This window comes from Crocodylus siamensis, chromosome 5 (assembly GCF_052110815.1).
Source record: "Crocodylus siamensis isolate JL-2025a chromosome 5, ASM5211081v1, whole genome shotgun sequence".
Classification (NCBI taxonomy): domain Eukaryota; kingdom Metazoa; phylum Chordata; order Crocodylia; family Crocodylidae; genus Crocodylus; species Crocodylus siamensis.
The window spans coordinates 1782757-1798255 of NC_143399.1; the positions used below are offsets into that span (position 1 = coordinate 1782757).

At 52.6% G+C, this 15499-nt stretch overlaps 1 protein-coding gene across 6 annotated transcripts in view; it reads left to right on the plus strand.

Annotated features, from left to right (window-relative positions):
* Positions 1–15499, plus strand: part of RNF220 (ring finger protein 220) — a 225998-nt gene that overhangs the window by 167411 nt on the left and 43088 nt on the right. For 2 of the 6 annotated variants that reach the window (XM_090048413.1, XM_090048416.1), the window contains 2 exons: positions 7450–7571; positions 8477–8609. The exons of 1 other annotated variant lie outside the window; for it this stretch is intronic. In XM_090048413.1, the coding sequence (XP_089904539.1) occupies positions 7450–7571; positions 8477–8609 (255 nt within the window). Of the gene's footprint in view, positions 1–814; positions 899–7449; positions 7572–8476; positions 8610–15499 lie in introns of all 6 variants that reach the window. 3 more of the 6 variants (XM_090048411.1, XM_090048412.1, XM_090048414.1) reach the window with 3 other exon arrangements.

Sequence of the window (15499 nt, forward strand, 5' to 3'; positions counted from 1 at the left end):
ATATTTCATTTTTATATTGCCGTTTACCACCAAATTGAATGTTATTATAAAGAGGTCACTAATACACAGTTGCCAAACTTGATGGTTCAGAATTATACTCTCAAAGCTGTGTTGATTCAGTCTTTCTCTCAAACTTTATGGGTTTTTTTTATTTTTAAACCAATAGAGAATGCAAACAAGAGATCCTGACTTAGTGTTCCCGAAGTAGAGCCAGTGAACAACTGGAGGACTGCACCTTGGTGTAGTGCCTATCATTTCCTTTATTTCATACGCATGTCAAGCAATTCTTAGCCTTAAAATGGTTTTAAGTACAATGTCGTACAATTGGCCTCTGTATCTCTTTGTGATCAAGTCCAAGGCGAACTTGACGATTTTACTATCTAATTTTAGCACAAAAAACACTTAAGTGTTCAGTGCTGGGGGAAAATAATTTCCCAATGCTTGGTTTCTCAAATGAAGTTTTATCATAGCTTCCTGACGCAGCATTACCCTCAAACTGAGAAAAAAGCATAAGAAAATTCTGTTAACAGGGACTTTTTTTCTTTTTCTGTACAAGTGCCTGGCAATTCTGAGCTGTGGTTCTGTTATGAAACTGCTGCCTGTCACTATTAATCCTTTGCTGCAGTGCATCATGCTTCCATTGAAAGCCTGTGGGGTTTATACTTTTTGACTTCAGTGGAGCTAAGATTTGACCCCAAGGTGGAGCTGCATGTGGTACAAGTGTGGGGCTGTGAGATGGGCTCTCTTAAATTCTAGCAGGCTCCATTCCCGGTTGGTTATTTAAGAGATGAATGTTGGTTTTGTTCATCATTAGTTTTGTCCTCTTTCTCTGGACCCCTTCTGCTTCTGCTGTATCCTTTCTGGGGGACAGTGACCAGAACTGGAGACAGTATTCCAGGTGAGGGCGCCCTACTAATTTTACGTATTGGCATTATCATTTTGATTTCCGTTGTTCTTTTTTTGTGTGCATCCTAATGAGATCTGCTGTAGCTCATGCAGCGGTTCTGGACTGGTTACTAGAATCACCAGGTGAGGTTCTGTCACTCCTTATGCAGGAGGTCAAGCACAGCTACTGACTCTTTCTGGCCTGTACTTCCATGACTCTGTGACTGTTCCTGTACATTGAGTGGACTTGCCCATAGCAGTGCCTGGGCCTTTCTACACATGGTTATATCTAATCGAAAACCCAGCAGTGCTGTTGAATAGTTCAGATTATTCTTTTTGATGTTTATTGCCTTGCATTTGTCATTGCTGGACTTAGTCCTTCAGTCCTCTCTTTGCCTTGCCTAACAAATATGCTATGAGTTTGACAAACGTCCCTTTTCAGATCGCTAATAAACATCTATCTAAGCCTTTGTCTGGACAGAGAACCCTTCCCCACACTGAAAACTGCTCGCATGCTGGTTTTTGCTCTCTGTCTCGCAGCCAGCTTCTGTTCCAGGAGGGAGCTCTCCTCATGCCCTATGACAATTTAGCATCCACATTCCTAATTTAGTTTCCATAATAGCCTCTTACATGGGAGTTGCTCAAAGGCTCTTTGAAAGTCTAAATATACTGTTGATTTTTCCTTTTCTGCATTTGTGTGTGTGTGTGGTCGGGTTTAATTCACTTGCATTTTTTATGCACCAAAGAAGTCCTGTAGATCAGAAACAGATCTTTCTTGACGGAAACTGTCCTGTAGCACAGTGGTCATCTCTGTGTTACCGAATTGTATTTAATCATTGCTGCAACCTTGGTGCTAATGTAAGGCTTGCAGATTTGGTTCCCAGGCCAGTCCACATGATGTTTTCTTGCAGAGAGCAACACACTTGTCTGATTTCCAGCATGGTTTCAATAGGTGTCAGTTGTTTGGCCGTTTCATTTGTAACTTCCTTCACAAATCCTGGGTCCTGATGGCTTGTTGCTCTCCTGGCAGGCTGTGGTTCATGTCAGCTCTCAAGGGACAGCATGAGTGGAGAGGGAAGGTATCATATCAAAGTAGCTGTAGCCCTGGTCTTAGTATAGCTGGTCCAAATGGAGTTAATGTGATGTTACAGTTGGAGGACAGGGGAGCTCGCCTGGTGGATACGAGCTCTGGAGCAGCCATTTAACATCCTCCACATGCAGAACACCAAGTGAACTTCTGCATCCTGTGCTGGCCATGCTTCAAGGGCAGAGGGTGCTGCCCTGGGTTCAGAATGGGCAGTGGCCCCTGAAGTCCCAGGTGCATCACAGTGCTAATTTCTCTCTATTCCTGCATGCGGGAGGCTGACTCTTAAGTTTCATTTGCCCTTCTGCTGCTGCTGAATTCTGCAGGCCACCTTTTCAGAAGAGTCTCCTATGTGTTTATGGATTGGTGCTCTCATTTTGCATGGGCAAAAGCAGCCTGCCTTGAACTGCCTGCCTGTGCAGTCAGTCCTATGACGTTCTGGATACCAGGCTGTCTGCTCGCAGCTGGCATTTGTGACTGAGTCTAGCAGGCCAGGCACAGGCCTGTTTGTATGGAGAGGTGTGGAATGAGCCATTCCTGATGACCACGTTGGAAGCCTGACTGTGTGACCGCCCCTCAGGTCCTCATGTGAATCTGCCCCTCATGATCTCTCTTGGGGAGCTGTGCCATGACATACGCTCTGGATCTCAGAGAGCTTCACTTCTGCCCATCTAGTGCGTACATGGTTCTCTTGCTTCAGCCTGCTCTGGCGCCAGCTCATCTCATCGGTCCATGGCTGCTGCTGCTGTTGACCAGCCTCCTTCCCCAGCCAGCCTGGGGCTGTCGCATGGAGAAGTTTACAGCTTTGGTTTGGGTCCCGTTGAAGTTTTCCCAGCCCTGGAGGCTTCCCATCTAGTGCTGTAAGGAGCTAGTGCTAGCAAACACCAAACTCATTTAACAGAAAAAGAACCCCTCTTGCTCCATGAACGTGGTCTCGGTAAAACCCTCAGTAGAGCCACAAAAGAGGAACGGGCTCAGCCTGTGGATGGTTTACAGCTCCCTCCCCAGCAAATTCCAAGGGCTTGGCAATGCCCCATCCAGACCCTGACCCCTGGAGCTGCCTCTGCAGGACAGACCCTTCCTGAAGCTGGGTGGGCTCTGCATGGGTGGTCTGCACCTGCAACACGCCCAGTTTGCATGGCCTGCCGAAGGGCTGGGGCTGCTCCTGGCCACTCTGCCGTTGTGCAGGGGAGAGGTGACTGGCTTGAGGAGTTAACAGAAATCATTGAACAATTGTTTGGACAAGCAGAAGAACACCAGAGCTGTGGGCACTCCCTGTGCGAGCCCTCGCCAACTGCTCCACACAGGAGGGGGAACTGGAACGCAAGCTCTACAAGCGTCACCTTTGCTTCTTTTGACGCAGTCAGTGTTGTGTGCGGTGCACAGCCCTGTGAGGCTAGGTGCTTCCCAGGCAGGTCACCACTCCTTGTCCTGGCTCTAAAGTGTGCTCTGGGGTTATAGGATTCTCCCAAGGGGCAATGAAATTAAATCTAGGCTGCTGTCTCTTGAAGCAGGTGGGTGAGAGGGTGATGAGGAGCAGCAGCTGTCAGAGGGAAAGTAGGTGTAAGCAGTGGTGGAACAATGCGCTTCAGTAACTCAACATGGACAGGTTTGCAGTTGTGCATGGGGGCACAAGAGAGAGCTCCAACAGCAAGGGTGATGGAGGTGCTGAGACTCCACTCTCTGCCAGAGGCTGTTTTTTGTGCCCTCAAGCTAGCTAGCAGGGAGTGAGTTCAAGCAGCATTTTGCCTAGTTCAATCCAGCCTGCCCCAGAGCAGGGTACTGGCTCGTCCTGCTCTTGGCTAGTGCTGTGTTTGGGGACTGACCGGAGGCCATCCTGTGACAGCCACAGCCCTCTGCAGTGTAGGGTACAGGTGTCCCTGCCCTGTATCCCACCTGCTCTCTTCCACACTGTGGCCTGGGACCTCCCAAGCTGCCATGGTTCCCTTGTGGCCATTGCCTTCCGCCTGAGACTGGCTCCCCATGCCACAGCACTCCAGCAGATCCATGTACAGGGCCTCGTCTGTGCGGCTGGGTGTGCCCCGACTTGGCTGCTGTGGCACTCACGGCAGTGGGCAAGGGGTGAGCAGATCAGTCTCTGAGCACAGCCCAGGGCAGAGCGTGTACGGTGGCGCATACTTAAGGTAGAGCTGATCAAGTACTTCAGTTAAAATGAAGGCCACAAAGGTGCAGAGAAGCCCTCTGATGGCCTAATTATGATTATTAATACTAATAAAAATTAGTGAACTCCTCACCTTCTGGCAGAAGGCTTGAATAATAACCAAGGAGGCTTTGTTCAATCAGAGGAGGCAGAGGCACAGTGGTGGCTTCAGGGAGCGCCGGCTGGACGGCGCTCGGGCTCTCAAGTGGAGTCCCCTCTGCTCTGGCTCGCCAAAGGATTGCTGTGCTTTTATCTTCTTCAGTCAAAGGCAAGAAAAAACTCGGCATCTCCCTGTTTGGTCCTGCGACAGGCGCACGGGGGGAGAGAGATTAGTGAGCTAATTAGAAATGATCGCATCTCTCCACACTAATTAGCAGTGCTGTGGTCTTACTCGCGTGTTCTTTTGAGTTGCTCCCCTCTGGGACAGCCCTGCAATCGCCTCCTGCCTTTGGGGCCGCTCCATTCTTCTCGTGCTGATTGGAAGTGATAGCCGAGCTGCGTGCCAGGGGTGGGAAGCATGGCTCGGGACAGGCCTCCTGGGATACAGTGCTCCCTTCATCTCCTGGCTGGTGCCTGGACCTCATGCGCTGCTGATGGCACCATGCCACCACTAACAACCATGGGACGAGGCTGGCAGAGGAAGCTGCTTTCAACACCTCTGTTCTCCTGCAGCCATGTGACATGTGGCACTCCTGCCTCAAGACAAAGAGCGCATCATGCTGACCAGGGGAGGTGCAGCTGGCTCTGGCATGGAGATGCGGTGACCTGGGCCCTGTTCCTCACCCTATTCCTGTCCCACCTGAATCAGCAGCAGAGGGATGGGACAGCTGAAGTGTAAAGGCCCCAGCCTCCCAATGCAGCACAGCACAGCCAGGCAGGAGGAACTAGGAAGGTTCCTTCTAAGCTCTGTTCCTCTTTTCCTTTGAAAGAAGAACAGAGAAGTGGGGGAAGGCAAAAGAGTAACACCAGTGTAGAGGGGATTTGCAATTCCCGGTTGCAGTCTAGTGAGCGTACTGTTTCTCTGGTTCTCAAATGTGTTAGACTCAAGGCACCCTTGGTAGGCTCCAGGCCTCCCTTGGAAAATGCCAGCTCTTAGTTTTCACTCTTTTTTTTTCTTTTTTTTAACTACAGAAAAATAATGGAGCAATTCTTCTGTGGCATATAGTTCAGAAAGCCCTCAACTGGGCAGCAAGTTTTTAACACTCCTAAACAGTGTTAATGTTGTGTAGCACCCCTGAAAGGATCTCGGGGCACCCCAGCGTGTTGTGACATACTGGTTGAGAACTCTCAGGCAGTCAGAGGAGAGAGGGTTGGAGAGCACCTTCTTCGAGTGGGCTGCACATAGTCACACCCTTGGTGTTCAAGCTTCTTCCAACTCCCATTCACTCTCCAAGACCAAGCCCTGCTGCAGGGGGGGAACTGCCTTGGGTAGCATCCTGCTGACCTGGCCAACATTGCAGCATCACACTTGCTGTCTGAGATGCGAACTAGGAGGAGCCCAGTCAGGCTGGGCTCCCGTTTATAGTTAGCAGAGCTGGTAGTTCAAAGAGGTTTTGATTTTATTAGGAGCAGTGTGTGTGGTTTTGTCCGACTTCAAGGTAGCAGGGCCCTTCTTGAGGAGGAGGTGAGGCAGGGAGCGAGGCATCAGGTTTGATTGGCCAAGGCAGGAGCTGAAACTGGGAGAGCTCTGTGCTAGAGAGAGGACACCCCAAGCATGTGTGGGGAGACTGGTGTTCGACAAGTCTTTCCGTTCCCCATTGCCCAGAGTAGCTGCTCATGAGGGCACTGGAGCCAGTAGGATGTGCGGATACTAGGTGCTGAAGCTGATGTGCGTTAGCTGGGAATGGCAGGTCGGAGGGCTGGTTCCTGGCAGCATTTGCGGGATTGGTGCATTTGCAGGTCAGCTGGAAGGAGGGCAGTGCTTTGAGGAAGTATCTCTCTCCTCTGGGAGCGGGAACCCCTGGCTTGATCACATGGTGGGCTGTGAGCATCCCTGCCTTGAGCTGGAGAAAGGTGATGTGCCCTGGTCTGAAGAGCATGGGGGCATGCAAGCCAACAAGGACTCCTTCCTGTGCTGGTGGGAAACAACACCCCCCTGCACCTCCTGCTCTTCCGTGCTCCTCTCCCGGGTTGCAGTGAGCCCTCGATCTCACTGTCCATATATGCCAGGGCAGGCGTCACAGCATTCAGCACACGTGACGGCACTCACAATGTCAGTAGCAATCTCTGGCAAATGCTGCTTCTCAGTGATGACATCTCTTGTTACTGCACGGGCTTTCCTTGGGCTCTTCCTTGTCTCTCATTCAGGATTTTGCCCTTCCTTATTAATTAAGCAGCTCCTTTCCTCCCTCCAGCACCCGAGCTATCCCATAACACATGCCCAAAGCCATCACAATAAAGGACAGAAGTTATGAATGCAAATGACTGGGTTCCAGATGTTTCGATCACATTAGGCGGTGGCTTAAATTAACTAGAGATTGGATTAAGCAGCAGGCTTTCTTGGCTGCTTTTCCAAATCAGTATGACTCCCCAGGCATCCGTCCCGCTCCCTTTCTGCTGTGCTGAGCATGGTAACCCCTTTTCTTAAATAAAGAATGCATGTACATCCATTGGGGATTGGGAGGACAAGGAGCTGCCCCCACGGGGTGCAGACAGTTCCTCGTTCTTCGTCCCTCCAAAAGCTGTCTTCTTGGCTCTAACCTGCTTTGCCCTCCTGTTCCTGACATCCCGGGGGGAGAGACGTACAGGCATACAGGGAGGCCTAAGGTGCTAAAAAGGACTGTTGTGCAGTGTGTGGGGGCTCTAGATGTCTAGACTGGAGTTCTCCGGGGTTCTGTGTAAGGGATCTCTGCTGGCTGGGGGCTCCGAGTGAGCAGGCAGAGGCAGACTAGGATCCAGCTGCTGGATTCTGCCTGGAAAATGGGGGCAGATCCTTTAGCAGTGAAGGGAAGCAGCCACATTGGCCCCTTGCCATAGGGGCAAGGCCAGTCTTCCCTTGCAAAGGGCCTGGGCTGGGAAGGTACTGAGGCACCTGCAGTCCTGCTACTTGTGATAGGGTCAGTGGGGTGTGGTGGGATCTTAGACTCCTGGCTGGATCTTGGTCCTAGTCTCCATGTCAGGACCACATAAGTGTCTTTGAAATGTGCATAGCTCAAGCACTCACCACAGAAAGCTGGCGGGGAATCTTCCAGCCTGTATTCTCCATGAGGCAGGACTGGCTTGTGATGACAGGGGGGACCCCCTGAGCCGCAGCCTTCAGGTTTGGGAAAACAGTGGGCCTGACCTGTTGTTTCTCTCTCCTTGGTTTTTCTCCATGCAGCTCGGATTGGGAAAATGAAACGGAGGAAGCAAGACGAAGGGCAGGTATGTCCCCTCTGCAGCCGGCCTCTGGCAGGATCCGAGGAGGAGATGAGTAGGCATGTGGAACAATGCCTTGCCAAGGTAGAGGCGCAGCAGGAACGGGTGCTGCCATTCCCTTCTCCCTACTCTCAGCTCTGTCTGCAGGCAACCTAACAACACTAAGCACAAGCTAACTGTCCATGTTTGAGGCCGGGGTGCTCTGTCGGAGAGCTCTGGTCACCCTCCCTGTCTCAGAAAGTGGCTCAGTAGCAATTTCCTCCTGTCCAGCGCTAGGAGCTTTGTTTCTTCCATGTTGCTCATGCCACATTAAAGAGCTATAAACAGCATGGCTCTAGGCAGCTAGAGCCTGTGGTCCCCACTAGCCGATCTGCATTCTCTTTTCTTGCTTTTTGTCCCTAGCAACATCAGAACAATTGTCTTTTAAAATGGCTTGGTTATAAACACAGTGGGTGCATCTCCCTCCAGGAGGTGAGGACCTCATATGGGAGTGTAGCCCCCTCTCTTCTCAGTAGCATGAGCAGAGAAGGTGAGGAGGCATTGCTTTGAGGAGCAGAGCCTTTGAGCTCTCTGTACGGCTTCCTGTTGGATCTGGTTCTGGGCCCCGGCATACACCCCACTAGAACACTCCAAGGAAAGCATGTATGAGGGGAGCTGGGTTTTTACCAGTTTCCCTGAGCTCAGTGTCCCAGGAGGCCCCGCAGACAGGAGCTGCCCTGGGGTCCTGGACAAGGAGTTGTCAGCTTCAGGTGAGGGCCTGCACTTGGACCCTGGGAGCTATAGCTGTAACATGGGACTCCTGCTGCTTGGCTTGGTGTTGCTTTGGAGGGCTGAGTGCTTCTGGCTGCTGGAAACAGGTCTATGGTGGGAAACCAGAGGCTGCTCCCACCCCACAGAGCTTGTGACCCCCAGGAGCTGCCCTGAGCCCCTCGGCGCAGTTCCCTTGTGCCACTACAAGAATTGAGTGTCTCATTCTCCACCCTGCCCAGAGAGAAGGCTCGTGCATGGCCGAGGACGACTCTGTGGACATTGAGAATGAGAATGGCAACCGCTTTGAGGAGTACGAGTGGTGCGGGCAGAAGCGGATACGGGCCACCACCCTCCTGGAGGGGGGGTTCCGAGGTACTCGGGGCATCGCGGGCCTGGCTGAGGGGCTGACCTGGGGACTGTTCCTTTGGAGGGAGGGATCGACCCTGTTTGCATCCAGGCCTCTACCTCAGAGAGGTACTGACTTTCAGCCGTGCTGCCCCCTGGGAAGCGATTCCTGTGTTTATCACCCCTGCGAAAACGAGGGTAACATTTTTTAAGCTGATCTTAAACAAAAGCCTTGTTTTATTTGGTGTTCAGAAAGAGGTGGCTGGGGAGGGTGCAGTGGGGAGCCACTCCCGGAGGGAGATCAGTGGAAGGAAATCACTTCTATGTTGCGCATATTAAGAAATACATGGATATATCTGAAAGGAGGGGAGAGAAATGAAATTGTAAAAATTCCCAGCCTGGAGTGACGAAAGCTGGTTTATCAGCCGCCGGTGATGTATTGAAGGTGACAGCCAAGTCGCTTTAGCACCTGCATAAAATATTAAAGGGCCGGTTGTGCATTTATCACTCCATCCCTTTTAAGGTTGATAAATGAGAATCCAGCAACCTGCTCCACACCTCCAGTGCGGCAGGCCCTCAGGGCTCCCAGACAAGCACATTTTCTTTTTTCCTCCTCCTGCCCCTTCCCCAGCGACAGGGAAATCAGTTACTGAGGAGAGAGTGAGTTATGGCAAAATTTGACCTCTTGTGAGCTTTATTGGGGGATGTAATTTTAGCTGGAACCTGGCCCCTTTCTTACACTCGGCCCTTTGGCCTCCAACACGAGGATTTACTAAACCGACGTGAACCTCCGGCGCTGCGGAGGCCGTCTCTCAGCAGCTGCGCACGTATCCCATGCCTAATGAGACAGGGGACAGCGGCTCCCTCCACTGCACAAAAGGACAGCGTGCTGCCTCTTCCCCTGCCAGCAAGGATTTTAATTTCAAGTACCCCAAGAGGAAAGGCTGCGCAGAGATGGAGTTGGACTGAACAGCCAAACAGGAGCTTGGGCTGTGTAAGCCAGGCCTGTGTCCCCTCCAACGCCTTTGTAGTTTGGGAGCGCGGGGGTGAGGCAGCAATGGCTCATAGGCTTTCCTGATTATCCTCTGAGCAGGGAGGCATCCTGCATTTGCTCCTTAAGGTCTCGAAAGTTAGCAGCAAACAGTTCCATCCTTTGCCAGTGCAGGAGAGCAGTCCTGCTGGCTCTCAGACTGGACTGGTGCTCATCACAAGACTGGGGAGCTCTGCCCTGTGGGTCTGCCTTGGAGACCTCAACACATGTCTTCCCTCCTTCTGTCTGGTGGGACTCTGCGTTTTGTACCCAGACCCCAGTTTTCCAGCTCTTGCTCCCTGGGAGCACCTGTGATGGGCTCCGTGCTCTGTGTGCGCTGGCCACAGAGCTGATGACCCACACCCCTTATGAGGTGCGTGTTCCCCTAGGCAGGGAAACCCTGCCATCATGTCAGCCTGGGATTGTGGGCTGCCCAGAGCATGCCTGCAGCCTGGTGGGCAGTCTGCTCTGTTGTAACCAGCACCTGCACCAAGCTTCCTGAAGTCTCTGCACCCAGAAGGATTGCAGCCTGAAAAGAGTCACAGTTACAAAGGGCCATGAGCCAGACCTCTCGACCCGCACTGCCAGGCTCCCCTTCCTCTCCCCTGGCTGGTCATGGGCAGAGGATAGACCTGTTCCATGCTCCAGGTGAATTTGGTGCGACCGACCCTCCTTCCTTCCCCCCTCCTCGTATTGATACCAGCTGGCTCATCTGGGGATGGGAGCCTAGAGCATCTAACCTTCCAAAGCTGTGCGGCATCCTAGAGACACCCTCCACCACTGGAAGCTGCTCAGAGCAAAACTGGCATCCCCCCATTAACCTTTGTGCCAGGGCTCCCCCTCTAGCCCAGTTCCCGTGGCTAGAAAGGAGTAGTGATGCAGGAATCCAAGGCAGGCCCTTAATACCAAACAGACTTTTTCTGGGTTCAGCGGATGAGAGACGACACGGAGAAAAATACCCAGCTGGAGGGAGATCAGGTGTCCCCGTATCTCATCAGTCCCTGTTGTAATGGCACGTGGCTCTGCGGCGACATTGCAGCCTGGGACGCAGGAGACTGGCCAGTATTCATGGCGCAGCTCCAGCCCCACGGACAGGGCTGCTGCTGGCCCCAAACTCGGATCTCTTCCCCCCCACCCCATGGACAAGGAACTGCAGGTCCTGCATACAGGTGTCCTGTCCCACATCCCCTGCTTCTCACTGAAAGGATCCAAAAGAGCAGTGACTGAACAGCCATGTGCAGGAGCCGGGAGCTTAGCTTTAGACCCTCTTGCCAAAAGTTGGCCTTTCCCGTGCACAGTCTGGGGACTGAGCTCTGGCCCCTTGGTGGGCCAAGTGTCCTTGGCTTGGTGAGGCTGTCTGAGGAGATGGCACTTGTCCAGTCTCCAACACTGTCAGGATTGTGGTGCCAAGGCACCTGGCTGGAGGCCAGCACCTGGGAGCACCAGACCCCACACACAGGCATGTACCATAAAGCAGTCCCCTGCCCCAGTGAGCTGAGCACCTCTTGAAGCAACAGGTGGGTGAATCGATAGAAGCCCGTGGGTGCTGGGGCCTCGAGGCGGCGTGCTGGCTGCCTTGCAGGCGAGCATGGCGGAGGCATTCCACCCAGGGATTAGATGGTGTTAGCTGCCTTGAAACTCTTTCACTCGGAAGCAGCTGGTTTGCTAAAACCCTGTATTATATCTGGCTTGCAAATCTGCTGTGCTGTCAGCTGAGCAGGGATCAGGGCTCTGTCGGGGCACGGCAGCACTCTGGTATGGTGGCAGGGCCCTTGCGGGTAGGGATTGGGCCCTTCCTGTCCAGAGCAGCCTTACCACTTATCCCCTTCGCCACTGTCCCTGCGGAGAAACATGCAGCTCACGCAATGGCTTTTAATCGGGTCCTTGTTGCAGGAGGTGAAAGGGCAGCCTTTGAAATGTAGAGGCCAGGTGGCAGAGACCTGTTCCTCCCCTCCCCGCCCTCTCCAGTATGGCCAGTGCCCGAACCTGGGCTCCACGCAGACGGGGAGAAGTGGTGCCTGTGTCAGGGTAGTGTCACAGGACGCAAACTTGCGAAACCTCCTGGCAGGGCCCGGCCGGCTGTGCCCAATCCCCCGAGCCGTGGGGAGCAGTGTCTGCATTTGGCACTTTCCCTTTCTGTTGCTTTTTGCTCCAGAGAATTATTTTGTGCAACCTGTGCCTAATAAGCCAACCGCTGTTTAGACAGCCGCAGGGCTCAGCACTGAAAGCACAGAGCGTTTCCTTCTGTGATGTGTAGCTCCCAGCACGTTTGTCCCAGTCCTCATGCCCCTCCCCGGCCTGGATGTGCGGTACCCCAAGTGTTTACAATCTCAGGTTCTCCCTTTCAAGAATTCCTGAGGGAAGTTCAAAAGGGTTTTTTTCCCTTTTGAAAGATTCGGTGTCTCTTTGTGTGTGTGTCTGTTCCTTGAAAAGAGGAAGGGGGGGAAGAGGGAGGGAAAAAAGTGCTTTATCTGAAAAGAATCGCATCAGCTTCACACTGATAGAAGTCGCTGTCATCTCCTAAACGGCTTAGCGCACTCAAAAGGCGAGCAGACTTAAAACAGTGTCCTACACAAGGATCGATGTGTGCAACACAACTGGTAACTGCGGGGAAAAAAAGCCAGAGATAACGGTAATGATTGCATTGAAGGGAGCTTGAGGGAGGCATGTTCTTTGTAACACGGCTTCAAAAGGGTCTGGGCTGGAGCCAGAGCAAACTCTCCTGTGAAGTCCCCGTCTCTGTCAGCCCGCAGGGAAGGTGCTCCCCTTCTCCCTTCCCCGAACGGGGGGCCAAGAGGTTGAGGGAGGGATCTGTTAAAAGCTCCATATTTATTTATTTATTTTTTGGAGGGGGTCCGTCACTCGGGATGGCGTGCAGTTCCTTCAGCAGGGGAGGGCGGGGGGCGGGGGATGTCGGGCCGCGGGCGGGGGGGCAGCATGTCAGCTTATCGATTGCACCTCAGTCAGGAGAGCTGCAGGCGCAGCGCTCTGAGCACGAGCGGCAGCGTGCTTAATGTGATTGAAAGGCAGTTAAAATGGCGGTGACCTTTTCAGGGGGAATTAGATTGCCTGCCAAGAGTGGTTAGAGGGAGTGATAACGCCAGCTTGAGGAAGCTGTCCAGTCAACTTCAAAGAGAGAGAGACAGAGACAGGAAAAGCAAGCGAGCAGCAAGTACCATTTAAACTCCGAACCGCACTGTCTGATAGAACAGAGATTGCTGTCCTCTCCAGATATGAAAGAATTGAAAGATGGTCGCTAAGCCCCCCGTCCACCTGCCGGCTCCCCCACCCCTCGGCACGGCAGCAAGCCACTTGCCCTGTGCTCTTATGGATTTCTTGTCCTCCAGCAGATCAGTTGCCTTGAAAATAGCACAGAGGGAAAGCCTTTGAACTCATTAAAGTGGTGAGCAGGGCACTTCCAGGGAAGGAGCCTTTCTAACGGAGATCGAGGAGACAAGGGCCTGAGCCAGGCAGTCTGCAGGGAAACTCACCGGGATGATTTAATTGTGGAGTTGTTCTCATCCCTCCATGCCTTGCTCCCAAGATGGTGTGGATTCGGCCTCAGTGAACACAATGGCCTGAACAAGTAGAAACACAGCCCCAGATAGCACGGGCAAGGGGAAGTCCAAGTCACTGTGACCAGCAAAGTCACTCCCTGCTTCAGCTCTCATGTCAAATGCAATCAGCCTGGCTGGTTGGAAGGTAGAACTTAGCAATGTTCGGCTGCCTCAAAATGCCTCGCACATGGCTGCAGTCCCGCTGCCAGCACCCTGCTGTGGTGGGACCCGTCTTGCTCGGACCCCCCGAGGCAATGAGGAGGCAGGAAGAGCCCTTGCAGGCCGTAGCTGGAGGGCTGACTGTGCACGCTCGGGTGTGCTAGCAGCTGTGCAGAGGAGGCCCCTGCCCAACAAGCAGGCTGTCTAGAAAGAGGCGACTCCAGAACCAGTGGTGACCTTGTGCTGCCCAGCACGTGTCTGGCAGCTTCATCTCTCACAGTCTAGGAGCTCAGGCCCACTGCTGAGCACCACAGCTCTGCTGCTGCTCCACCACTGCACGTGAGGAGGTGGTTAATCTCATTTCTCAGATGGAAATCTGTGGCATGGAACAGCAGCCCCTTGTTGGTTCAGCTTTGGCAGCGAGGGGTTAGGCAGGCTGTGTGGGCCCTACAGGGCTGTATTCATGTGCAGGTTCAGTGGCCAGTAAATACCTCCCAGACTGAAGTAGCCAGGCAGCGGTATTCAAGGATCAACGTAGCCGAGGCACTGGCACCTCCAGATATGAACAGCTCCAGCTGAGTGTGCAGCCCTGCAGTGTTTGATATCTATGCTCTGTCTGTACCCCGAACCAGCCACTTTTAAACACCCCTTAGACATTAAATCATTTCCAGGACAGCCTCTCCCAGACTGGATAATGGCTAGGCTAGACTAGTGCCATCTAACATCCAAGGTTAGTTTGCTTGCCTTGTTTTTATGATGGCAGTGGGCTACAGCCAGTCAGTTTTACTGGGGGCTTCCCTGCTGGGTCCATTAAATAGTGAGGGTTTCAGTCTCAGCAGATGGCTCCCAGTGCAGTTCTTTAAAGTTTTGATATAATATGAATCTGAACAGGTAGAATGTGCATGTCATGGGTGAACAGCTGGATGGTGATTTAGGGGCCACGGTCCCACAGCCTGTCTCATTTACCTGGGATATGTCACTGAAGATGGCTGCACTGGCAGGGGTGGAGAGCACGTGGGCAGGCGCAGGAGCAGGATCCCCTTCACTTCCTGCCACATTTGACAGCGGTGTGGATCCAGCTGTGCTGCTCCATCAGGGTGGGAAATCTATCACTTAGCAACGAAGGAGGGACAGAGAGAAAAATAATTAAAGAGGGAAAGGCAAATGGTGGTTGTAAACTGGCAGAAGGAGGCAATGAGCAGGGCAGCACCTGAAATGACTCGCTCCCCCCCCCCATCTTTAATTGACTACATTTCAAGTTGACAGTGTTGCTTTAAACTTGCATTTCCTGGCTGTGAGCCCCTCCAGCCCCGTCTGCCATCCAGACAGAGCTGCTCCAGCCCAGCCACTTCCCTCGTGCTCCGTCCTCTCAGCAATTCCATGTTTGAGGCAGGTGGCGGGTGATCTTATTTTTTTCTCCCCCAAAACCATCTGCAGTTTTGCTGGAACTGCAGCCTCCCTCTTGGACTCTCAGGTCAAACTTCAGCCTTAAGCACCAAGGGTTTGATTGACGTGATTTTAATAGCATTTTAGAATACAGTTGTTAAGTCAGGGGCAGTGAGATTTTTCTAAAGGAAAAGGGAGTGGGGTCTCAATGGCTCTAAACAGCTCCTGTCTCCGCATGTCGTCTCTTCCGCGAGGCGGTGAAACACATTATCGAGTAGTGCCCGGAAAGTGGCTAACTGCGTTTGACACACGCCAACTCCCTGCCTCCACACTGGATAATTGCATTGTCAACTGTTCAGCAAAGTGGCAGGTGACACTGTGGCCGGATTGATTGTCCTAGCATGGAGGCTCCTAAGACTGTCAGCTACCCAATCGATAGAGTTTACACAAGACACCGTGACTGCATCTGTAACTAATTTCAGTTTGAAACTCGCCAGCCGCCGCTGTCCCTGTTCCCCAGCTTGTGTTCTTATTCACCTGTATCTCCTTCCCAGGCTGGAAACTTGCTTTTCCCATTGAAAGCGCATCTTTATTTTTTAGTTGGGAGCAGCAAGTGAAGCAATCGATGGCGTGTTTTGTGGTCTTGGAGTTGAGGGCATTACTGCACATGGCTAACTAGCAGCTCCAGTTTTGCAATCGATGGGCTGATCAATTGATTAAATTAACACTGATTTTCTTTCTTCTTCCCAGCCTGGAAAAGAAATAGTTTGGGGTCGGGTGGGCAG